General features: G+C 37.4%; 1 pseudogene and 2 gene segments (V, D, J or C); 1 reads left to right on the plus strand and 2 right to left on the minus strand.

Annotated features, from left to right (window-relative positions):
* LOC101031654 (immunoglobulin kappa variable 2-30-like) overlaps window positions 1-27,278 on the plus strand; it is a 241,671-nt gene that overhangs the window by 176,779 nt on the left and 37,614 nt on the right.
* Window positions 10,111-11,391, minus strand: LOC101038313 (malate dehydrogenase, cytoplasmic pseudogene; annotated as a pseudogene).
* LOC141581668 (immunoglobulin kappa variable 4-1-like) lies at window positions 19,423-20,260 on the minus strand. The segment is given in 2 exon segments: window positions 19,423-19,925; window positions 20,144-20,260. Coding segments are annotated over 2 exon segments (552 nt in total).

Consider the following 27,278-nt stretch of genomic DNA (forward strand, 5'->3'; position numbering starts at 1 on the left):
TCTCTGTCACCAGCTCATTAATAAAGGACTCTTAATTTGAAACTCAGAGCATGGCACTGTTCCATCTAACTTGCCTGGGTATAACAATAGAGTAACAATAGCTATCAATAACTTATTGCACATTTAAAAATAGCTAAAAAAGAAGATTTTCAATATTGTCATAGAAATTATGAATCTTTGATGTGATGGATATCCTAAATATCTTGATTTGATCATTGCACATTGTATGCATATATTAAAATATCACATGTGCCCCATAAATATGAAAAATCATTTAATAATAAAATATTTTGGAAAAATTATTTTAAAAGTTTTATTAAATCACTGGAAGAGTAGAAAGACTACTAGTGGTATATGAAGATTGGCTCTTACTTTTTAATGTAAACACTTCATTGTAGTTTCTTAATAACAAGAATGCTTTCAGACATCACTTGTATAATCTACGCACAGAAATACATAAAAAATTTTCTCTATATAAGTTGTTTACCAGCTTTCATTCTAATAAAAAATGTAGCATAAAAAAGTAAAATAAAAGTTGACTTGGATTAATTGTACATTTATCGCAAATCCTAGTAAAACTACTTAAAAAGTAGAAAAAAAAAAGTTACCATCACTGATATGCTAAGAAAAGAAAGAAAATTTTGGAATCATACAAAATGCTCAACAGAAATTACAAAAGGCAAAAAAGTAGAAAAAAAAAGTGTAGAAAACAAATGAGAAAAAAGAACAAGGGCACCAAATACAAAATAATAAACAATAGACATTAGTCCAAATGTACTAATAATCACTTTCGACATCAATAGGTTGATATATCAATTAAAAGAGATTGTCAGCAAACATTTTAAAAACACCCAACTATATGTAGTCTACACCAAATCCATTGTAATTATAAAGACATATGGATTAAAAGTAAAGGGATGGAATAAGATATACCATGGTAACACTTATCAAAAGAAAACCAGAATCATTTCAAACAGACCAGACTTCAGAGCAAGGGAAAGTATCAAGGATAAAGAGGGGCATACATGATGATAGATGAGCCAATTCTCTAAGACATAACAATATTTAATGTGTATATTCCTAAAAACAGAGCATAGCACCTTTCTCTTAGAAATGTACAGATCCAACAGACAGAAAATCAATAAGGATGTAGTTGAACTCAGCAATACTATCAATCAACTGGTTATAATGAACATCTATTTACTATTTAATCCAACAATGAAAAGTTATGCTATTTTCTCTAGTTCACATGGAACATTCACCAAAATAGACCATTCTTGACCATAAAATGCATCATAACAAATTTAAGGAATCGAAATCATACAATTTCTCTAAGACCACAAAGGATTTAAACTAGAAATAACCTGAAAATTTTCAAAATATTTGAAGATTAAACAACACACTTTTAAATAACACCTAGGTCAAAGATGTCTTGCAGGAAATTTCAGTTTGGAACCAAAATGAAAATGAAAATACAAGCTATCAAAATTTGTAGTCATTAGTAAAAACAGTACTTAGACAGAAATGCATAACATAGAAAACATTTATTAGAAAAGAAGAAAGGTTAAAAGTCAATAACTTAAGCTTGTACTTTAGCAAACCAAAAAAAAAAAAAAAAAAAAGAATAAATTAAGTCACAAGTAAACAGAATTAAAAAAATAGTAAATGTTAGAGCAGAAATAAATGAAATTGACAAAAAATAGAGAAAGTTAATAACACTTAAAGTCAGTTCTTTGAAAATATCAATACAACTGATAAGACTCAAGTTAGGCTCAACATATAAAAAAGAGAGATGACAACTGGATGAAAATTAAAAAGAGAATATCATTATAGATTTTATGGACACTAAAAAAATAGTAAAGGAATTCTATAAATAACTCTGTGCCCACATACTTGATAATCTAGATGAAATAAACAAACTTTTTGAAAAATGCAATCTACCTAAGCTCACACTGAAGAAACAGTCAAATCGGAAAAAGCCTATATCTATTAAAGAAGTGGAATGAATAATTAATGAGCTTTCAAAACAGAAAACACCAGGTCTAGATGGGCTCCTGGGTGAATTCTATCAAATATTTAAGGAAGGAAATTATGCCAATTCTCTACAATATATTCCAGAAGAGAAAAGCAGAGAGAATATTTCCTGTTTCTGTGAGACCAGCATAACCAGAATGCCAAACCAAAAAGAAGACATTACAAAAAAAAAAAAAAAAAAAAAAAACCTACAGACCAATATTGCTTATGAAAATAGATGCAATATTCCTCAACAAAGTATTGGTAAATCAAACCCAACGATATCTAAAAAGAATTATACACTACAACAAATTGGGATTTATTCCACATCTGCAAGTCTGGTTCAACATTAGTAAACCAATTAGTATAATCTATCATATTAACAGATTAAGAAGAAACACATATCAATAAATGCAGAAAAAGAAATTGAAGAAATCCCATACTCATTAATTATACAGAAAAAATTCTCACTAAACTGGGCATAGAAGAAAACTTCCTTTTGTAGATGCAAATCATAAAGTCCATCTACAAAAATCTACATATAACACCATATTTAATGGTGAGAAATTAGAAGCTTTCCTGATAAGGAAAGGGTGTTCCCTCTCACTTTCTTTTCCACATTGTGCCCCAAGTTCTAGCCAATACAGTAAGACAAATTGAGAGGAAAGAAATTTCACATGATTGTATCATTAGGTGCAGAAAAAGCATTTATCAAAATCTAATACCTAGTCACGATTTTTAAAAATTAGAAAATTTAAAACACAATAACTATTCATAGCAGAATTTATTCACAAAACTAAAAAATGAAAATGAGGCTGCAGCCAAACTAAGCTTTTGAGTGGCATTTGTTAGCTAAGCAAGAGAAGCCACTTAAGCCACTTAGGTAAGTTAATTAAAACATGTTTAATTGCAGGAGCCAAAAACTGGGTCCAGAGAATATAAACTTGCTTAGGACTATTGGTTTCCTGTGTCTATGGAACATAGTTTAGGCAACAGCACTGTGTTCAGGGAAGGTAAACTCATATCCGGAGTAAGCATCTATTCTAGTATGAATGAAATGCTGTTCCTTACATGATGGAAGTTGTCTAATGTAATCAACCTGCCACCAGGTAGCTGCTTGTCACCCAGGGGAATGGTGCCATATTAGAGAACCAGTGTAGGTCTCTGCATCTAACAGATTGGGCACTCAGCTGTGGCTCTCGCCAGGTAAGCTGTAGGGCATGAAAGACCATGTTACCGAGGCTGTGTATAAGCTCCATCTTTGCCACTGTGATCACTTTATTCATGAGCTCTTTGGGCAATGACTGGGCATTTTACTGCCATTCTTATTACCATTATATAACCAAGTCATGTTTATACAAAAAGATAACACCATGTATTTTTAAAGGGTATATAACTCACACATACATCATTGTCCTAGGTGAACCAAAGGGGCTGTATCTTATTTTTATTTTGGAAACTTCCATAGTCTACACTTTTGCTGCCATTTGATCTTATTTCCCACAGCTCATCAGCATGAAGCCTCTGACTAGATGGTTATGTTTTAAAAATCATCATTTCTTCCTCCAACTCAAGTGGATAACCCTGGAATTAGACTCTGGGTTAGGATAAACCTGAAACTGTGGATCAGGTGAGGCCCCTGAGGATCAGTTTTCTCTAAGTCAGGATGAAGACCAAGAATATCCCAAGGATAGTCCCAGGATATCACCTGGAGAATTACTATGATTTGCAGAGGGCATAGGGAAGAAGGGGAATTGGGAATAGAGTCAAAGCCAGCTGTGCTATCAATGTAGCAAGGCCAGGGAACCCCCAAGCCCTCAAGTGGAGGCTGCGAATACAGCAATCTTGCGTCTGCTACTCAGAGTCGAAAACCTGTCTATGCACAGTGGTCCTGGTGCTATCTATGTCAGTGATGGCTCAGGGATCAGCTGTTACATATGTAAGTATTACCTGATGCATTTTAAAATCTTACAAAAGAAAATTCCAAGTGTCAGACTGAGGGAAAGACTTAATTCAATGTCTTATTTATATCAGTAAGATCTAATTTGCATCACTAACATCTAATATGACTTTGACAATCCTTCTGCACACTACCTTTCTACTAGTTGCATATTAAGGAAAACTTTAGTCTGGATGCCCATAGATCCCAAAATTATATGCTTCTTTTTATGTTCTGTGTTTATTTCTCACATTCTGTCAGGCATCTGAAATTCTTTCCATGTAGTCAAGCTTAGATAATGACCATCCATTGGCAGGTCATTGCAGTTAAGGAGAAGGCTTCTCGGAAAGGCTCATCACTGTCCTGCATTTCTTCCCTGGGTTGAAATCAGCGCTTCCAAAGCCAAACAATCTACCAAACAGTAATTGAGAGTTTGGAAATAGTAAATAGATGTGTTGGAGGAGAGAACACAAGCTGTTCTCTCTACCTGTCCACACTTCTACCTGTTGTAGAACTCAGAGTTATAGATTACAGAAGAAAAACATAGTAGTGACTTTAATGAGAAGTTATAGCAAACAGGGGGAAGCCATAACTAACAGGGGGAAGCTCCTTTTCTCCTATCTAGTCCAGGAGAAAAAAAAAACTAATTTTTTTAAAAAAGGAAGATTAGAGCAGAAAAAAGTGATCTTCACTACAAATAAATATAACACATTAAAAACCCCTCTGCTAAAACTGGATCTATTTCATTTTTTTTGGTAACAAATCAATACTTTTTTATTGATCCATTTACAATTCATCATCCAGAACAAAGAAAAAAATCTGGTTTTTGGTAACAAAGTATATATATTTTTTATTGTACTTTAGGTTCTGGGGTACATGTGAAAAACATGCAGGATTGTTGCATAGGTACATATATGGCAATGTGGTTTGCTGCCTCCATCCCCCCATCACCTATATATGGCATTTCTCCCCATATTATCCCTCCTTAACTCCATATTCCCCGCTGTCCCTCCCCTAGTCCCTCACAACAGACCCCAGTGTGTGATGCTCCTCTCCCTGTGTCCATGTGTTCTCACTGTTCAACACCTGCCTATGAGTGAGAACATGCGGCATTTGGTTTTCTCTTCTTGTGTCAGTTTGCTGAGAATTATGGTTTCCAGATCCATCCACATCCCTACAAAGGACACGAACTCATCGTTTTTATGGCTGCATGGTATTCCATGGTGTATATGTGCCACATTTTCCTTATCCAGTCTGTCATCAATGGGCATTTGGGTTGGTTCCAGGTCTTTGCTATTGTAAACGGTGCCACAATGAACATACCTGTGCATGTGTCTTTATAATAGAACAATTTATAATCCTTTGGATATATACCCAGTAATGGGACTGCTGGGTCAAATGGAATTTCTATTCTAGGTCCTTGAGGAATCGCCACGCTGTCTTCCACAATGGTTGAACTAATTTACACTCCCACCAACAGTGTAAAAGTGTTCCTATTTCTCCACATCCTCTCCAGCATCTGTTGTCTCCAGATTTTTTAATATCGCCATTTTAACTGGCATGAGATGGTATCTCAATGTGGTTTTGATTTGCATTTCACTAATAACCAGTGATGATGAGCATTTTTTCATATGTTTGTTGGCATCATATATGTCTTGTTTTGAAAAGTGTCTGTTCATGTGCTTTGCCCACTTTTGAATGGGTTTGTTTTTTTCTTGTAAATCTGTTTTAGTTCTTTGTAGATTCTGGATACTAGCCCTTCGTCAGATGGGTAGATTGCAAAAAAAAATTTCCCATTCTGTTGGTTGCCAGTTTGCTCTAATGATTATTTCCTTTGCTATACAGAAGCTGTGGAGTTTGATTAGTTCCCATTTGTCTATTTTGGCTTTTGTTGCCATTGCTTTTGGTGTTTTAGCCATGAAGTCCTTGCCTATGCCTATGTCCTGAATGGTTTTGCCTAGGTTTTCTTCTAGGGTTTTTATGGTGTTAGGTCTTATGTTTAGATCTTTACTCCATCTGTAGTTAATTTTAGTGTAAGGTGTCAGGAAGGAGTCCAGTTTCTGCTTTCTGCACATTGCTAGCCAGTTTTCCCAACACCATTTATTAAACAGGGACTCCTTTCCCCATTGCTTGTTTTTGTCAGGTTTGTCAAAATCAGATGATTGCATATGTGTGGTGTTGCTTCTGAGGCCTCTGTTTTGTTCCATTGGTCTATGTCTCTGTTTTGGTTCCAATACCATGCTGTTTTGATTACTGTGTCCTTGTAGTATAGTTTGAAGTCAGGCAGCAGGACAGTTACACAGGAGAACTAACAGGCCACATGCACCATCTATCGTGTAGAAATAATCAAAACCTATAGCCCTATGGCTTACTTTCAAGTAAATAAAATGATGCTAGAATGTGCTGGAACCTTCTTTAACAATGCTCCTCAAATTGTGTTTTATTATCATATACTCCACATTGTTAAGTAATACAATGTGAGATTAAACATTATGTTGTATGAAATTTACTCTATTTTTCTGATCCTCATTACAGTAACCCCAAAAGACACTGTGGGAGTAAGGAAGCAGGTGATGCAGTTTGGACTCCAGGGACAGCAGCACAAAGGGTCACAGCCTCTCCTCCAGCACTAAGGGAGGAGGACCAAGGCAAGTGATACTGTGCAGTCTCCTCAGCCTTGGGGCTTCTGTCTTCTGCCAGTTTCATTGAGTCATGATAAAGTTAGATGGGTACAATCATGATGAGAATCACAGGATCCTAAACTGAGTTCTACCAGTTCCAGGCTGACTCACTGCTAGGCATAGCCAAGGCTTTGCCAATCCTTTGACTGAGCACTTTCATTCCTAGAAGAATATCTAAGAGAAGTGTGTGCACAAAAGGCATGTACAAAAATGTTCCTAACAGCTTTATTAATGATACATTCAAATTGAAAACAACCAAAAACTGAAGAATGAATCAAAAATTGTGTTGTATTCATGTAATAGTAAACTACACAGCAGTAAAAAGGAACAAATTATGGCCACACCAACAACATAGGAAAAGCTCCAAAGACATTATGACCAAAGAAGCAAGACATGAAAAGGTACATATATAATATTTCAGTTATATGAAGTCCAAAAACAAAGAAACTCAATCAATAATGGAGAAAAATAGAAAATGGTGGTCTCTGGCAGTGGTGAATGGAGCATGAAACTGACAGAGAAGGAGCATGAGGAAGCCATTTGGGATGCTGAAGATGGTGTACAGCTTTATCTGGGTAGTGGTTAAAATGGGTATATATATATATGTTTATGCTAACTGCTAACTAAGCTGCACACTTTATATCACTTTATATGCAGTAAATACAGTTTACTAAATTTAGCTATATTTAGAATTTTAAAAATTAATCATCGGGTTGATGCAAAAGTAATTGCAGTTTTTGCCATTAAAAGTTATGACTAATTAGTAGAAATTATACAGTCAGTATTAGAGAATTAATATCAGAGTACCTGTTTCATGTTCTCTCACAAATGCTGGTACCTTGAGCAATTAAAACTCTGGGAATCTCTAACTTCTGATCTACAGATTACTGTTGTGGAATAATTCCACTAGGTTTATTTACCCTTAGTACTATATTCAACATACAGTAAGTCTTCAAGACTTCAGTAAATGACAGTAGACAATGTAGTTGCCTAAAAGTTGCTGTTATTTCCCTGGATATGGGATTTTTGTTGTTGTTGCTGGTTGTTTGTTTCTTTGTTAACCTAGTTGTCTGCCTAAAAAAATAAATAAATAAAATTTATTCTTAAAGAGAGAATTCAAAAACCATGCTATGAATGGAATCTTTGGCAGGCCTAATCCAGAGATATCCTTTTTAGAATTAATTGAAGGTTCAGGTGTCTTTTATTGTTGCAAAACGAAGGAAAAGTAAGCCTTTCAGGTACCAAAATTCTTTTCAGGTTTTTTTCCTATGAACCCATAAGCCCTACTCAAAAACAGACACTGTGTTTCTGAACACACCACAGGAGAGTGCAGCCGCAAAACTCACTGCACAAACAGCCCGGAAGGAAGGTTTTTGTTAAGGGCTGTAACATGGTGCAAGGGATTGCGTAGTCCTGCTGGCAGTAATAAGTGGCAGCATCATCAGCCTCTACACTGCTGATTGTGAGAATGAAGTTTGTCCCAGACTGTATCCCAGAGAACCGAGAGGAAACACCAGAATACAGGTTATCAGCATCATAGACAAGGATCTTAGGAGGCTGGCCTGGTTTTTGCTGATACCAAGTTAAATAATCACTAATGCTCTGATTGGCACTACAAGACATGAAGATGGTGTCTCTCAGAGACGCAGAGAGGAGGGCTGGAGACTGGGTCAGCACAGTGTTCCCTCTGACATCTGAAAAGGAAGCAAAACACAAATTCACCTCCATTTTCCTCCAGCATGTTCCAGAAGCCCTGGACCCCCTAACCTGAGGCACCTGGGTCTCTGAGGGTGATGGGTCAGAAATCCACAGAGACCCTGCAAGGTTCTCACAATTAGAAGAGAAGATTCCCATCATCTCAGGGGCATTCCCTGCATTCCCCTCCTTACCTGGGTGCCAGAGCAGCAGAAGGCAAAAGAGTTGAGTCAGGACACCCATGTTCATTCTAGGTCAACCAGAGGCTGTTTCTTGCCCAGAACCACTGTGAAGGGTATTCATGAGGATTCTAAAGAGCAGATATGGACTCCAGGGAAATTATGCAAATCAGGGAGGGGTTGAGTAGGTCTGGCCTTGCAGCTGCAGAGCTGATGCCCATGAAGGACTCCATTCCTTCTTGGCTCTGCATTCAGTGAATGCAGGTGTCACTTCAGTCCCAGAGGAGTTTTTTCCTAGCGTTTGTAAGATCTCTATTTTTTCTGGTCTTTATTTGTCCTCAGGGCATAGATGACTGTAGTTAGAATATGAAGTCCTCCTTCTAAGAATGAGAAAATTTTAAAGTTAAATAACCTCCCGCCCTAAACTTAAACTTTAATTTGAACATGTGACTGTCCCCCTGGAATTACACAAAACATTATCTGCTAGAGATAGATGTATTGGTTTTATCTTGATACATTATTAGCATAGATGTTGTGAACCATGGGGTAAGAAAAGAGGGAAAAAAAGTCTTTGTAGGAAATCTGTGCTAAGATGCTTTTGGCACTATGCAGCAGAGAAGGCACATAGCTTATTGGAGCATATTTCCACATCCAGTATTATTACTAATTTTGGAGATGAATGTATCTTGTATATTAATTTTCTCTCACTTAACTTTTTTTCTCATTTCTCCCATTAAATTCCTCTCATTGTACTTTCATACCTGAGGTTAATGATGTACTGTTTTTGTCTGATATATTTCTTGTATTATCAATAGCATCCAATTTGTAAATGCTTATGAAGACTTGATTTAGATGAAATTTATATGGTTACTCCATATACTGATTTTTTCTATTTCCAGTTTACTATTTCTTAAATAAAAATTAGTAATTAATGTTTTAGCAAATATCTTTATATCATCTATTAATATAATTGAACTATTTTCCTCTATGACCCATTTTTATGTACAAATACTTCAATAAACCATCGGAACTCACTGGAGCTACTTAGATCAACATTACCATGGGAGATACTAGGGATCATCATTGTCCTGTAGCTGGCCATGTGGGGCGAAGCACTCATGGGATGGTCATTTGACCCTGTGCAGTTGCTGTGAAAGAAGGCTGTCTATCTCCCTGAGGTCCAGCCACAGTTCTTAAGGGGAAATCCAATTACACCACATAGCTGGTATTTGGGGACAAACATTTATACTCTTGACCTCACAACACTATAAAAATCTCTCCTTCATCTCAACTATTGTGTAGCTGAAAGGACCAGCACTCTGAAGTGTTCTTGCAAGTACATTTTTCAACCACGATGGGTATATCATTATCAGCCATTCTCAAATACTCTCTGGAAAATTACCAACTCAATTCCCATGTGATATTATATCAGACAAACAGAAAAAACATGCACTTATTCATACAAATTTTTTCAAATTAAAGCTTTCTTAAATTCTTGCAATTTCCTAATATACTTGCAACTTAATCTATTTCATCACAAGATTTTAATAATGCAATTGGAAAAATTATAATAATTATTTACTACTTATGCATTGGTCTGTAATTTTCTTGTTTTTAATTTTTTTCATTTGAATATATATTTATTTAGAATGCACACTAACAGCATGATGATAAATTGTCATTCACAAACCTGTACCAAGAAGCACATAATTTTTAAAATGTGTTGTTTTTCACAAGTCATTTAAGTATAGCATTATTAACATTTGGTACTTGAGTCAAAGATGACATTTAGATTCTTCAGCTTTGAGGCATTTCATAACATTATTGTCTAGTCAGGTAGAGGAAAGAAATTCAAAAGCAGTTTCTTTTTCTTCTGTCAGTTCCTTTGCAGTAAGATCCATCTTCTCACGTGAGAAATCATTAATAGGGAGACCTTCAACGAACTTCCAGGTCTTATTCTTGATTACAACAGGAAATGAGTAGAGCACATCATCAGGAATACCAAAGGAGTTGCCGTCAGAGATAACACCCATGGACACAAACTCTCCCTCTGGGGTTCCAAACCAGATGTCCCTGACGTGGTTACAGATGGCTGTTGCAGGAGACATTGCACTGGATAGTTTTCGAGCCTTGATAGCAGCACCACGCTGCTGCACAGTTGTGACAAATTCTCCCTTGAGCCAGTTGTCATCTTTCAGAGCTTCATAAACACCAACTTCCTTTCCTTGCAATTTCACCTTGGCATGATTGACATCTGGATACTGAGTCTAGGAATGGTTTCCCCAGATAATGACATTCTTTACATCATTACCAGTCACACCAAGTTTCAGAGCAATTTGAACTTTAGCTCCGTTGTGATCCAAACAGATCAAGCAACTGAAGTTCTCCTTGGGGATGGATGGAGCTGACTTGGAGGCAGTCAGGCAGTTGGTATTGGCTGGATTACCCACAACAATAACCTTAACTGACTTCTTTGCGTATTTATCCAAGGCCGTACCCTGGGATTTGAAGATTTTCACGTTTGCTTTCCGTAAATCTTTTCTCTCCATGCCCTCCCTTCTTGGCATGGAGCCTACGAGAATGGCCACATCCAGGTCTTTGAAGGCAACCTCTTCTTTATCTGTTGCGATGACATCTTTCAGGAGGGGAAGGGCACAGTCTTGAAGTTCCATTAGGATACCGTCCAGGACACCCATCATGGGGGTGATATCCAACAGCACAAGAATTATAGGCTGGTCTTTACCAAAGACAGATCCATTTCCAATACTGTACAGCAGTGAATATGCAATCTGACCAGCTGCTTCAGTCACAAGGACTCTAATTGGTTCAGACATGACTGAAAACTGCGAGAACAATTTCAACTCCTCCAAAATGAGCCTCAGAGCGTTAGGTCACCTCTACCGCGGACTGTTTTTAATTTTTTAATCATTTTAAATGAGTGGGGTTTTTTAACTTTTATTTTAGATTCTGGGGTATATGTGGAGGTCTGTTATATACATAACTTGTGTCACAGGGGTTTGTTGTACAGATTATTTTGTCACCCAGGTATTAAGTCTAGTATTCATTAGTTATTTTTCCTAATATTCTTCCAGCTTTCTTCTTTGATCCTACAATAGGCCCTAGTGTCTGTTGTTTCCCTCTTTATGTCCATATAGTCTCATCATTTCGCTTCCACTTGGAAGTGAGAACATGCGATATTTGGTTTTCTCTTCCTGTGTTAGTGCTAAGGATAATGGCCTCCAGTTCCAACCATGTTCCTGCAATGGTCATGATCTTGCTTTTTACGGCTGCATAGTATTCCATGGTGTACATGTACCACATTTTCTTCATCCAGTCTGTCACTGATGTACGCTTATATTGACTCTATGTCTTTGCCATTGTTGTGAATAGTGCTGCAGTGAACATATGCATGCATGTATCTTTATAATAGAATGATTTATATTCCTTTGGGCATATACTCAGTAATGGGATTGCTCAGTCAAATGATATTTTTGCTTTTAGGTCTTTGAGGAATCACCCATTGTCTTCCACAATGGTTGAAATAATTTACAGTCCCACCAACAGTGTATAAGTATTCCTTTTTCTCTGCAACCTCACTAGCATCTGTTATTTTTTGACATTTTAATAATAGACATTCTAATTGCTGTGAGATTGTATCTCATTGTGGTTTTGATTTGCATTCATCTAATGATCAGTGATGTAGAGCTTTTTGTCATATGATTTTTGGCCACATAAATGTCTTCTTTTGAAAGTATCTGTTTATTTCCTTTGCCCACTTTTTAATGGGGTTGTTTGAATTTTTTGTTATAAACTGATTTATGTTTCTTATAGATGCTAAATAGTAGACCTTTGTCAGAAGCATAGTTTGCAAAAATTTTTCTCATTTGTCAAATTTTGCTTTTGTTGCAGTAGCTTTTGGCATCTTTGTCATGAAATCTTTGCCCATTCCTGTATCTAGAACGGTATCTCCTAGGTTGTCTTTCAGGGTTTTTATAGTTTGGGGTTTTACATTTAAGTATTTGATCCATCTTGAGTAACTTTTTTATATGTTGTAAGGAAGGGGTCCAGTTTCAGTCTTCTGCATGTGGTTAGCCAGTTATCTCAGCATCATTTATTGAATAAGGAACCCTTTCTCCATTGCTTGTTTTTGTCAGATTTGTCAAAGATCAGATGGTTGTAGGTGTGAGGGATTATTTCTGGGCCCTCTATTTTGTTTCTTTGGTCTATGTGTCTGTTTTTGTGCCAGTATCATGCTGTTTTGGTTACTATAGGCTTGCAGTATAGTTTTAAGTCCAGTCACGTGATGTCTCCTACTTTGTTCTTTTGTCTGAGTATTGCCTTGGCTATTCAAGCCATTTTTTGTTACCACATAAATTTCAAAAAAAAATTTTTTTCTTGGAAGAATGTCATTGGTAGTTTGGTAGAAATAGCACTGAATCTGTAGAAGTAGCACTGAATCTGTATATTGCTTTGGTCAGTATGGTTGTTAAACAATATTGATTCTTCCTATCCATGAGTGTGGAATGTTTCTCTATTTGTTTATGTCATCTCTGATTTATTTAAGCAAGTTTTGCAACTCTTATGGTAGAGATCTTTTTGCCTCACTAGTTAGCCACATTCCTAAGTATTTTATTCTTTTTGTGGCAGATGTGAATGGGATTGCTTTACTGATTTGGCTTTTGGTTTGGCCGTTGTTTGTGTACAAGAATGCTGTGATTTTTGTATGTTGGCTCTTATATCCCAAAACACTGCTAAAGTGGTTTATCAGAGGTTTTGGGCCAATAATATGTAATTTTGTAGATACAGAATTGTGTCACCTGCAAACATGGATAGTCTGACTTCCTCTCTTCTTATTTAGATACAGTTAATTTTTTTCTCTCACTTGATTGCTCTGGCAATGACTTCCAATTATTAATACATGTTGAATGGGAATGGTGAGAGAGGGCATCCTTGTCTTGTGCTGACTGTCAAATGGAATGATTTCAGTTTTTGTCTATTCAGTATGATAATGGCTGTGGACTTGTCATAAATGGCTCTTACTATTTTTAGAAATATTTTTCCAATACCTTGTTTGTTGAGAATTATTAACATGAATGAGTTGTTGATTTTTACTGAAAGCTTTTTCTTCATTTATTGAGATGATCATATGGTTTTTGACTTTAGTTCTGTTTATGATTTGCATATGTTGAACCAACCTTGAATCCCAGCGATAAAGCCCACTTGATAGTGGTGAATTAGCTTCTTGATGTGCTGCTGGATTCGGTTTGCTGATATTTTGCTGAAGATTTTTGCATCAATGTACATCAAAGATATTGGCCTGGAGTTTCCTTTTTGTTGTTTTGTTTTGTCTCTGTCAGGTTTTGGCATCAGGATGATGCTGGCTTTATAAAATGAGTTGGGAAGGAGTCCCTCCTCAATTTTTTGGAATAGTTTCAGTAGAAATGGTACCAGCTCTTTGTACATCTGGTGAAATTCAGCTGTGAATCCATCTGGCCCTGGGCTTTTACTGGTTGGTAGGCTCTTTATCACTAATTCCATTTCAGAGCTCATTGTCTGTTCAGGGATTCAATTTCTTCTTGGTTCAGGCGGGGCACAGTGGCTCATGCCTATAATCCCAGCACTTTGGGAGATTGAAGTTGATGGATCACCTGACATCAGTTGTTCAAGACCAGCCCAGCCTACATGGTGAAACTCCATCTCTACAAAAAAATACAAAAATTATCCAAGCATGGTGGTGCATGCCTGTAGTCCCAGCTACTTGGGAGACTGAGGCAGGAGAATCACTTCAACCTGGGAGGCAGAGGTTGCAGTGATTCAGGATAATGTCACTGCACTCCAGCCTGGGTTACTCTGTCTCAAAAAAAAAAAAAAATTCTTCCTGGTTCAGTCTTGGGAGGGTGTATGTGTCCAGCAATTTATTCATTTCTTCTTGATTTTCTACTTTGTTTCTGCAGAGGTGTTCATAGTATTCTCTGATGGCTATTTGCATTTCTGTGGGGTCAGTGGTAATATTCCCTTTGCCATTTCTAATTGTGTTTATTTAGATCTTCTCCTTTTTCTTCTTTATTAGTCTAGCTAGTGATCTATGTATCACATTAATTTTTCAAAAAACACCTTCTGGATTCATTCAACTTTTCATGGTTTTTTTGTGTCTCAATCTCCTTCAATTTTAGCTGTGATTTTGGTTATTACTTGTCTTCTGCTAGCTTGGGGTTGGTTTTTCTCTTGTTTCTCTAGGTCTTTTAGTTGTGATGTTAGCTGGTTAATTTGAGATCTTTCTAATTTTTTGATGTGGGGGTTTGGTGTTATAAATTTCCCTCTTCTCTTAACACTTCCTTAGTGTGTCTCAAATATTCTGCTATGTTGTATCTTCTCATTAGTTTTAAAGAACTTCTCAATTTCTGCCTTAATTTTATGCTTTACCCAAAAGTCATTCAGAAACAAGTTGTTTTTCATGTAATTGTATGGTTTGAATAATTAACGGTCTTGAATTCTATTTCTATTGTGCTGTGGTACAAGAGCAGTGGTTAGGTTTTTGGGTTTTTTTGCATTAGCTGAGGATAGTTTTATTTCTAAATATGTGGTTGATCTTAGAATATGTTCCATGTGAAAATTAAAATAATGTACATTCTGTTGTTTTGGGTGGAGTGTTCTGTATATGTCTAGTAGGTGCATTTGGTCCAGTGTTGCATTTAGATTCTGAATATCTTTATTAATATTCTCCCTCAATAATCTGTCTAATATTGTCACTGGGGTGTTGAAGTCTCCCACTATTATTGTTTGGGAGTCTATGTCTCTTTGAAGGTCTCTGAGACTTGCTCTATGAATATGAGTGCTCCTGTGTTGGGTGCATAGATATTTGAAATAGGTCTTCTTGTTGAATTGAACCCTTTACCATGATGTATACCCTTCCTTGTCTTTTGTATTCTTTGTTGGTTTAAAGTCTATTTTGTATGAAATTAGGATTGCAACTCGTGCTTTTTTCTGTTTTCTATTTGCTTGGTACATTTTTCTCCATCCATTTATTTTGAGACTATGGGTGTCATTGCATGTGAGATGGGTCTCTTGAAGATAGCATACCAATAGATACTTGGTTCTTTAGCTTACTATGCTGTGTCTAATAATTGGGGCATTTAGCCCATTTACATTCAAGGTTATTATTGATATGTGTGGATTTGATTCTGCCATCATAGAAAAGGAACAAACAAAAAGAATTAAAAGGAACAAATAAAACCTCTGTGAAATATGGAATTATGTAAAAAGACTGAATCTATGGCTCATTGCCATCACTGAAAGAGATGGAGAAAATAGAAGTAACTTGGAAAACACATTTCAGAATTGCCATCCATGAGAAATTCTCCAACCTAACTAGAGAGGTCAACGTTCAAGTTCAGAAAATGCAGATAAACTCTGCAAAATACATTACAAGGAGATCATCCCTAAGACACATTACCATCAGATTCTCCAAGGTCAGAAAGAAATTTTAAAAGTTAAAGGCAGCTAGAGAGAAAGGTCAGGTCACTTACAAAGGGAAGCCCAACAGACTAACAGCAGACCTCTCAGCAAAAACTCTATAAGCCACAGGAGATTGCAGGGTTACATTCAACACTTTTAATGAAAAGAAAGTTCCAACCAAGAATTTCACATCTGGCCAAGCTAAGCTTCATAAGCAAAGGAAAAATACCATCCTTTTCAGACAAGCAAATGCTAAGAGAATTCCTGCCACCAGAGCTGCCTTACAAGAGCATCCTAAAGAAGCATTAAATATGGAAAGAAAAGACGATCACCAGCCATTACAAAAACACATGTAAGTAGACAGACCAGTGACATAATAAAGCAACAGCACAAACAAGCCTACATAATAACCAGTGAACAACACAATGATAGGATCAAATCTACATATATCAATACTAAGCTTGAATGTAAATGGGCTTAATGCCCCAATAAGAAGCAGAAGTAGAAAATGGATAAAGAAGCAAGACCCAATGGCATATTATCATCAAGAGACCCATCTCACATTCAATGACAGCCATAGGCTCAAAATAAAGGGATGGAGAAAAATCTATCAAGCAAATAAAAAACAAAACAAGCAGAGGTATCAATCCTAGTTTCAGACAAAACAGACTTTCAACCAGCAAACATCAAAAAAGACAAAAAAAAAAAAAAAAAGCATTACATAATGGTAGCAGGTTCAATGCAATAAGAAGTCTTAACTATCCTAAATATGTTTGCACCCAACACAAGAGCACACACATTTATAAAGGAAGTTCTAAGAAATTATTTGGCTAATCTTGACACAGAGCAAAAGAGAGAAATATAGGATATTCACCACTTTACAGAAACTAATTACTACAAATTGTATATGTACTGCTTTTTCTTTCCCCTTTTCCTCTATCTTAAATAAGGTTATTAATTCTCTAGCTTAAAGAGACAGATTTGTTTCCTTGCCAAGTTCTATTGACTTGAATGTTCTCATGAAGTGTAATTCACTATGCCCAGAAAAAGACCATTTCTAACACTTGTTCCTAACATTTTTAAACAGTTACCCTGGTTGCAACAGACACAAGACAATTCTTGAACCTAGCTCAATTCCATGCTATTATTGGGAGGAAGCAGTGAAGATCAGTACAAGTTAGGAGCAGTTACCTTCTTTAGATTACCAAGGAAGGAGCCAAACACTGTGGCCATTCATCTTCCACAGATTGATCCGAACACACATCTCTACATCATCAGGTCTCTGATACTTTCTTAGAGGAGCAGGACCTTCTGCACTCTGTCATCACCACAAATCTAGACTTTTACAGTTGGATCCTTCTACTCACTGCTGCAAGCAGCATTGGCTTGATCTCTATTGGTTCTCCTGCAAAAAGAGAAAATATTTTATGCAATTTTTTTCTTTTTTTTTTACAAATGAGGCCCTCCACCCTCCTGTTGGCTCTTTCCACACCTCTGCACTCACCAGGGAATTTGAATATTGTCCCCTAGGGAAGACCTTTCCTTGTTAGTCAAAGATAAAAGCTCAGCTCCAACCTTGCCTTAAACAATCAAGACTCCACCCTTCACGTTTTCAAAATGAGGCTTCCTGCTCAGCAACTGGGCGGCTAATGCTCTGGGTCCCTGATAAGGGAAGAAGGGAGATGAGGGAGGAGAATTTGGTGGGAGGGTGAGCCCTGGGTGTTCCCTTGCATCCCACGTGTGTTCTGTCCACATGTCAGATTTGCTCATCTTCTGCTCAGGCATATCTTGTTTAGATCTGAAAGATTGAGGAAGATTCCCAAAGGAACAAAGACCTGTCCTCTGGGGAACACTCTGACACAGAAAGAAGAGGATGTTGGAAGAGAGTCCTGGAGATTTCTTCGTGTATTGCAACGCTCTGTTCTTAAAAAATTGGATTTTAGAGCTATATACCAAATCACAATTACACAAAAATGATTTACACTGAAATAATTAACAAAAGTAAAATTATGAAACTGACACAGTGATTGTATACAACCTTACACTTCTCTCTCATTATTTCAGGATCCAGTGGGGATAGTCTGTTGACCCAGACTCCACTCTTTTTGCCTGTCACTCCTGGAGAGCCAGCCTCCATCTCCTGCAGGTCTAGTCAGAGCCTCCTGCATAGTGATGGATACACCTATTTGAATTGGTACTTACAGAAGGTGAGCCTTAGGGGATGCTCCACTACAGAAGCTCTGCAGAAATCCCCTGGGCTCTGCACTCTCCCAGCCAGCTCAAGTGTCCACAGGGGATGTAGAGTCTCTGGCTGATAGATTTCCAGAGGCCTGTGGAGAGAGCAGGTTACTCTTTACCTGCTCAACTGGCTCCTTCTGCAGGTGTCACTGGGGGCTAGGGACAAGTCCCTATGTGTGGTAGCCCCATGCAGGGCTCCCAGCTTCCTCTTCCTTCACCCCAGCATCTGCGTCCTCCCTCCCTCAACTCTCAATACCTTCCCTCTGAAGATCTGCTAGGAGTGCTCCAGTCTTCCCTATGTCCCGGCCCCTCCAAGGCAGATGCACCTCCTGGCTATGTCTACTTAGCCTTCTTCGTTCTCCTTGTTATGAGAATTGTTATATAACTAAGAGAGTTCATTGCACTGCTCAGATGTGCTGTGATCTTTCCTGAAGCTAAATTTTATTAACTCAGGTAGCTCATCAGAGGGTGGGGAAATATTGCTAGAATAACTGGAGTTCCCTTTTTACACTGAGATGATCATGTTAATTAAATGTTATCCAAAGAACTCAAGTTATAGAGGACGTAAAAGTCACAATTTCCTTCAGTCATAAATTAAACTCAGGTATCCAAAATATAAATCGAAATAGAAAGTTGACAAATGATAAGAAAAGGTAATGGGAAATGCTGTCACGTATTTTTTAAGTGATAGAGTTAGAGAATTAGAGAACTTAAAGAATGAGTAGGACTGAATAAAATGCAAAAGGAAAGGATAGGAAAAAAGGAGGCAGAATGGAAAAAAATATTTTCAATGACATTGACCAGAAAGGTTTGGCTGGAAAATAAGATCTGTGGAAGGAAAAAGCAAGACAAGGATACTACCTTCTATGTGGGAGGTTTTAAACAGGAGGAATCAAGGGTTTAATGTCAAGAAGGACCAAAGTTAAAAGTCGACTACAGATAAATTCAAAAGAGACCAGGAGAATAAGGAATCCAAATGGAAACTTTCCAGTGTCAATGAGGTACATAGAAGAGAGAATGATCCAGGAGGGTGTAAAACTCACTGAACCCTTCTCTACAGGGTAAACATAAATCTTAAACTGACTCGTCATGTGATCTGCCCATTAAAACACACAGGTTCTTGTGACACAAAAATTCTTGGCAATGTCTGTAAGAGATCACAAAATTTTTCTTTAGTAATCTTTCACAAAAAGAGATCCAGAAAAAGCCAAATCTTTTAATTTTATCCTGTGCCCTGCAAACTCCTTGACAGGAATACATCAAGAGATGTGAATACATCCAGAGATGTGACCTCCTTGACAGACAAAGGAAGCATGCGTGTTTGGGGCTGTGTGCAGAGGAAGCAGCTGCTGCAGGGAAAACTCACTGGCCCCGGGCCTGGGGAGGAGGTTTGTGTTCGAGGCTGAAGCACTGTGAGAGGAGCACTATAGAACTGCTGGCAGTAATAAACTGCCACATCTTCAGCCTGTAGGCTGCTGATGGTGAGAGTGAAATCTGTCCCAGACCCACTGCCACTGTATCGGTCAGGGACCCCAGACACCCTGGTGGATGCCCAGACGATGATTTGCTTAGGAGCTTGTCCTGGTTTCTGCTGGTGCCAAGCTAAGTAGTTTTTGGAGCTTGATAAAAGACTCTGGCTGGACTTGCAGTTAATGGTGACCCTCTCACCCAGAGACACAGCCAGGGAGCCTGGAGACTGGGTCATCACAATGTCCCCATAGGTACCTGCAATCAGAAATGGAAAACAATTATACGTAAACTTACACACACTTTACCTTATATACATTGAAATATATCACTTAAAATGTGCTTTCTAATAGTATTACAAGTCAGCACATAAGTGGGTCTATATTGGAAATAGTCATTATTTCCCACTACACCTTAATTTTGTTTTCTACACAGATATCACTCTTAAAAGACTGCAGCATTTTTCAGTTTCTCACCAGAGACCCAGAGAAGCAGGGATATGACAATTTGGGTCTGTGACACCATCTTGCTGCCGCTGCCTGCCTGATGCACGTTGCAAAGTTCCCTTTTATAAAATCTGGGACTGTAGCCTGAAAGGGTCCTATCCAAAGCAGCCGGAGAGTACAGAAGCAGATTTCATGAGCAGTGGGTTGTGAAAGTATCCAATGCAAATCAAGAGCCAAAAATACCATCATAGAACACGTGATCGTGTGACTAGAAAAGACACAAAACTCAACTTAGAAGCTCTAAGGATTCAGAAGCTCACTACACATGACTAAATGATCTAATGAAGAGACTTGGTTTTACATCAGAAATATATTTAAATGATTTGAATTTCCAGAAACAATAGACTAATTTCCTCAGATCAGTAATCCTGGTAAAATAATAAAACATGCTGGGGAAAAAAACTAAAACAACAAAGAAAGGAAAGGAGGTGGCAAGGGAGCGAGACAGGAAGATAGTAAAGGGAGAGAAAGGAAAAAGAGGAAAATAAAATGACAACTTATGGCCAAAATGTTTACAAAACCTGTAACTAAAATATATCTCACCTCCAAAGCCACTTTTATCCTGTAGGTATTTAAGAAAACTGCAAACACTTGGGATCTGGCTTCAGGCTATGTCTGGGCCAGAGAACAGAAGACAGGCCCAGAATTCACTTATATGGCAAATCCTGTGGGACTTTAAGCTTGGGGCAAGAAGGGCTCTAATCTCAAAGTAAGAGTGAACCAAAAAGAAACCGGAAGCTCTTCTTTCCACAACTGCTAGGAACTGAAAAGAGGGTTCCAGGTTAATTGGGAAATGGAGAAGAAAAACACGATTTCCTTGGAAAGTAATGGCTGCAGACCAACACTTTCAAGGACTTTTACTCCAAGAATGCGTGGCTGAGAAGGGTCTAGAGCTCTCCAGTTTTGAAATTGCTTTAAGGTAAGTTTTCTGGTGTGGCATCCAAATGAAAACCCCTCTGGAGGAGGGCATTACCATTCTAAGTTTTCAAGCATATTTAGGGAAATAAATAACAAACTTGACATTATGTGCAAAGTACAAGAAACAAAAAAAGAAACACAATAACACCATCAACCAACTGGATTTAATTAATATCTGAGGGTATTTTGTATCCGAAGAAACTTATTTTTCTGATCTTAAAACTTCAGCATTCAGGCCAGACGTGATGTTTGTAATCCTAGCACTTTGGAAGGCCAGGGCAGGCAGATCACCTGAGGTCAGGAGTTCGAGACCAGCCTGACAAACGCGAAGAAACCCCATCTCTACTAAAAATATAAAATTAGCCAGGCATGGTGGTGCATGCCTGCAATCCCAGCTACTTGGGAAGCTGAGGCAGGAGAATCTCTTGAACCCAGGAGGCAGAAGTCGCAGTGAGCCAAGGTTGCACCATTGCACTTCAGCCTGGGCAACAAGAGTGAAAGTCCATCTCAAAAAAAAAAAAAAAAAAAAACTTTAGCACTCAGCCAGAAACATTCTTGACCACCAAATATGAGTTTTAATTGCTCTATAACAGTATGCTTTTCCTTTTTATATTTTCATAAATGGATAATTTAGGGAAATTTTTCTCATGTGGAATATTTACATAAATTCCTATAATCTGTTTCCAATTTTACCTAGGTCTACTAGGATACCATAATATGAAAAACCCAAACAGTGTCCGGGTTGAGGAGGTTGGTGATTTCTGGGGGCAAGGATACTAAAAATGAGTAAGATCTGCCCAAGTAAGTTTCTAACAAGTTATCATATTCTCTAGGTTTTTGTTAAATATTATAATTTTATCTTGTGACTGCTCCAATGAGCTCAAAACTCATTGCTTTTTATTTCATTTACTATTGTTCATTCAGATTCAGCAAATAGAGGGCAGCCTTGAGGATCCAGAAAAGTCAAGAAAGTTAACACACCTGCTACTCATGTTGTTTAGAGAGAACATACACACTCTGAGAATAAGCACATTCACAGAGCTTTTGCTGAGCTCTCTGTTAACCAGGGTATTTATCTGTGAATTTATGTTCTAGTGAGCTGCAAATCACAGGTGTTTAGAGAATGTGCCCAACCTGAATCAAAGGTGCCTCTGAACTCAGGATTCCACTCCAACTAATCTGCAGATAAGAAAGCTACTTCAGCTGGGTGGATGGATATCAATTTTTATGCAATGACAAACTCTAATAGTTAATCAGAAAGAACATCTTTTAGAAACTAGATAGGGAACAGGCTACTGAATGTCTCCAAGTTTGTCCAAATTAGTGTGGGAGTGAGGTATTTGTACTGACAAAGTCTGTAACTCAAAATCTATAGGATGTGTAACCATATCACACTCTCCACCCCACAAACACTGACTCTAGGATAACCAACGTGAACTTTTCCACCAACAATTCAGTCTTCCCAGGTCATAAAAATTGCACACGGGATTCCAGTTTTATTGAGCCCAAAATAACAGATCTGGCAACAAAGACAAAAGTACAATAAAACTAAACTGTATAAGTCCTTCATTACTCAGTTGACTATGGACAAGATTAGAGACCTGCAGAGGCCTGCTCGCCTCTCCCCAGTAATCTCATGGAGGTTATGCCCCTTTATCAACTTCTGTTATTTGCGTCCAGTATGAAAGAACCAGCTTTGGCAGCTGGACAGTTTTGTTGTCTGGGTCACCGCACCGTTTCTTAACAAATAGGAAACGGGTTTTTCTTTTAAAATTAGAGTATCTTAACTTCCCATCTGTAGATAATATAGAAAAATTTCAAAGCAGTTGTCTAAGAAAAAATTCTATAACATTTACATTTTCTACACATTTCACAACAACAAATCATAAAATAAAACAATCAGAATTGGGGACTTGCAAAGGTATTATATTAATTTCATTAAAAAATAGGAATATACTCTTAAATTCAAGTATCTAAAAATATTGTGCAAAAGCAGTATTTGTGTATCCTTGCATGTGAGATGCGTTTCCTGGATACAGCACATCAGTGGGTTTTGACTTTTTTTTTTTTTTTTTTTTTTTTTTGGGGAGGAGGAGTTTCACTCTTGTTACCCAGGCTGGAGTGCAATGGTGCGATCTTGGCTCACTGCAACCTCTGCCTCCTGGGTTCAGGCAATTCTCCTGCCTCAGCCTCCTGAGTAGCTGGGATTACAGGCACACGCCACCATGCCCAGCTAATTTTTGTATTTTTAGTAGAGACAGGGTTTCACCATGTTGACCAGGATGGTCTCGATCTCTTGACCCCATGATCCACCCGCCTCGGCCTCCCAAAGTGCTGGGATTACAGGCTTGAGCCACCGCGCCCGGCAGGTTTTGACTTTTTATCCAACTTGCCAGTCTGTGTCTTTTGATTGGGGCATTTAGCCCATTTATATTTAGAGTTACTATTGTTACGTGTGAATTTGATCCTGCCATTTTGATGCTAGCTGGCTGTTCTGCCCGTTAGTTGATGCAGTTTCTTCATTGTGTCGATGCTCTTTACCATTTGGTATGTTTTTGGAGTGGCTGGTACTGGTTGTTTCTTTCTATGTTTAGTGCCTCTTTCAGGATCTCTTTTAAATCAGGCCTAGCGGTGATGAAATCTCTGAGTACTTGCCTATTCGTAAAGGATTTTATTTCTCCTTCACTTATGAAACTTAGTTTGGCTGGATATGAAATTCTGGGTTGAAAGTTCTTTTCTTTAAGGATGTTGAATATTGGCCCCCACTCTCTTCTAGCTTGTAGGGTTTCTGCTTAGAGATCTGCTGTGAGTCTGATGGGCTTCCTTTTGTGGGTAACACAACCTTTCTCTCTGGCTGCCCTTAGGATTTTCTCCTTAATTTCGACCCTGGTGAATCTGACGATCATGTGCCTTGGGGTGGCTCTTCTTGAGAAATATCTTTGTGGTGTTCTCTGTATTTCCTGGACTTGAATATTGGCCTGCCTTGCTAGGTTGGGGAAGTTTTCCTGGATAATATCCTGAAGAGTATTTTCCAGCTTGGATTCATTCTCTCTGTCACATTCAGGTACACCTATCAAACGTAGATTAGGTCTTTTCACAAATTTCTTGAAGACTTTGTTCATTTCTTGTTACCCTTTTTACTCTAATCTTGCCTTCTCATTTTATTTCATTGAGTTGATCTTCAACCTCTGATATCCTTTCTTCTGCTGCTGAAACTTGTGCATGCTTCACGAAGTTTTCGTCTGGCACATATACACCATGGAATACTATGCAGCCATAAAAAATGATGAGTTCGTGTCCTTTGTAGGGACATGGATGAACCTGGAAACCATCATTCTCAGCAAACTGATGCAAGAACAGAAAATCAAACACCACATGTTCTCATTCATAGGTGGGTGTTGAACAATAAGAGCACATGGACACAGGGAGGGGAGCATCACACACTGGGGTCTGTCAGGGGGAAATAGGGAAGGGATAGCAGGGGGTGGGGAGTTGGGGAGAGATAGCATGGGGAGAAATGCCAGATATAGGTGAAGGGGAGGAAAGCAGCAAATCACACTGCCATGGTTTTGACACTTGATGAAACCTGGGAATTCAGAGAAATGTATTTACTTATACTTAAATTTGCCCTCTCAATGTTTCTCATTGTTGTATAGCTTCAGTTTTGTGTACAGTAGTTCCCCCTTATCCTCCAGGGATGTGTTTCAAGACACCCAGTGGACTCCTGAAACCTCAGATACTACCAAACCCTTTATACATGGTTTTCTCTATATATACATACCTATGATAAAGTGTAATGTATAAATTAGGCATAGCAGGAGATTAATAACAATAATAAAATAGAACAGTGTTAACACACTGTAATAAAAGTTATGTGAATGTGGTTGGTCTCGCTCGCTCTCAAAGTATCTTCTTGTACAGCACTCACCTGTTTTAGACTGTGGTTGACTACAGGTAACTGAAACCACAGAAAGGGGATTTTGGGATGAGGGGGGACTAATATACTTAGGAATACATATGATCATATACATATGATTTTATTTTTAAGACTATATTGTGTTTAGGTATCTAACCATATATTATATAAAGCAATTTTATTCCATTCCATGGCTTTTAGTTTTATTATATATGTAATCTGACACACAAAAAAAGCATAAAATTGCTTCTCTCAACCACACTTTTAGTCAAAACTTAGAATCATCTACAGTCCTTGGTTAAAAATGTGTTTTTCTAGAAAATTCCGCAGTCTGACTAAATAAATTCCATGGAAACTATTAAAAAAAAAAAAAGAAAGAAAAGAAAGAAAGAAAGAACGCAATGAGAGCTCAGATTCACCTCACCTATAGAGGCCTATTTCTTCTTAGAACTTTAGGTCATCTAATCTTCATGTCTTCTGTAGCTCTCCAATCTCATGATACACATGAATTTTTAGTTAACTTTTTGTTTATTTCTTTTTTTATTTCTTCTTATGAGCTGTGGTTTTGTTGTAATTTTTTTGTTTATTTCTGCATTTATAGCAATGGCTATGTTGGTCTTCTAACTGAAAGTTTTTCATTTTTTAATTAAATTATAATATAGAAGTTCCCACTTCTTTATTATATTATAAGGTATTAAGGTTTATGTCAATCAATAAATATATGTGACATAATCACACAAATGCTGAAAACTTTTAAAAACCAAAGAAATGATAGTGATCATGTCAGAGTTTATAATATTAGATAATAAACATGATTTCCATATGCCAGTAACAAATGTCTATGTTTTAAATATATCCCATTTAAAATTTTCTCTTTTTTTTTCTTAAGAAGAGGTATCACTATGTCACTCAAGCTGGCCTCAAACCCCTGAGATCAAGCCATTCTCCTTCCTCGGCCTCTCACTTCTAATACTATTTGTGATTTAATAACAGGACACATCATTTATGGTATTGTTACACTAGAATAAATGAAGGTTTGAATTAACAACAAAATAATCTCCTTCTGGTAAAGAAAATAAACTGTATTTGAGATGCTGCCTATTCCAAAGTAAAACACTCCATGGTGAGTGCAATCAAAATTTCAATGACAATATACAGCATAAATCTATATAGAGAGCATGAGCACAAAAAGAAAACTTAATTCTTTTGATTAAAAAAATCATTATCTTGGCCAGGTGTGGCAGCTCAAGCCTGTAATACTAACACTTTGGAAGGCCAACAACGGTGGATCATTTGAGATCAGAAGCTTGAGAACAGCCTGGCCAACATAGTAAAACTCTGTCTCTACTAAAAATATGAACATTAGCCAGGCTTTGTGGCTGCACCTGTAGTCCCAGCTACTCATGAGGCTGAGGCAGGAGAATTGCTTGAACCCAAGAGGCAGAGGTTGCAGTGAACCAAGATTGCACCATTGCACTCCAGCCTGGGTGACTGAGTGAGACCCTGTCTCAAATAATAATAATTATTTTTTCAATAATTAATCTACAAATATTTGAAGTCCCAAAGAGGTAAAAAAAAATAATAGAGCAGAAGGAAATAGACTTGGAAAAAAGAATAGGCAGATACTTATCAGTGCTACTGTATTAAAGAAATGCTAAAGATAGTTCTGATAGAAGGAATGCAACAATAGGTAGAAATATGAGGATATTTAAGATATGAACACTGGGAAGCACAAATAAAGAATAAATATAAATTAACATGAGTTGCACAAACAACAGGGGTATATATTGTAGAGTATAAGATGCATATATAATTGGCAGGCATGAAAAACATATGCCAAAAAAGTAGGGCAAATGTAATTAAAAGATCCAACAGTTTTAGGAAAGTAGTAAAATTAGCATTTTTTTTTTGCTAGGTAATGATAAGCTGAGAGTATCTCCTGTCTTGCAAATGAGTGCATACTTAACAAGTTAACATAAGGAAAAACTAGAACTGAAAAGTTATTCAAAAAAAAAAAGAAGCAGGAAAACAGGAAAATGGACCGTACAGGTGAAATAGAAATACTAATTGTAAAAAACAGACTTTAAACCAACAAAGATCAAAAAAGACAAAAAGGAAATTACGTAATGGTAAAAAAAAATCAATGCAACAAAAAGAGCTAATTATCCTAAATACATATGCACCCAATACAGGAGCACACAGATTCATATAGGCAATTCTTAACAACCTACAAAGAGATTTAGACTCTCACATAATAATAGTGGGAGACTT

This window comes from Saimiri boliviensis, chromosome 1 (assembly GCF_048565385.1).
Source record: "Saimiri boliviensis isolate mSaiBol1 chromosome 1, mSaiBol1.pri, whole genome shotgun sequence".
NCBI lineage: Eukaryota > Metazoa > Chordata > Mammalia > Primates > Cebidae > Saimiri > Saimiri boliviensis.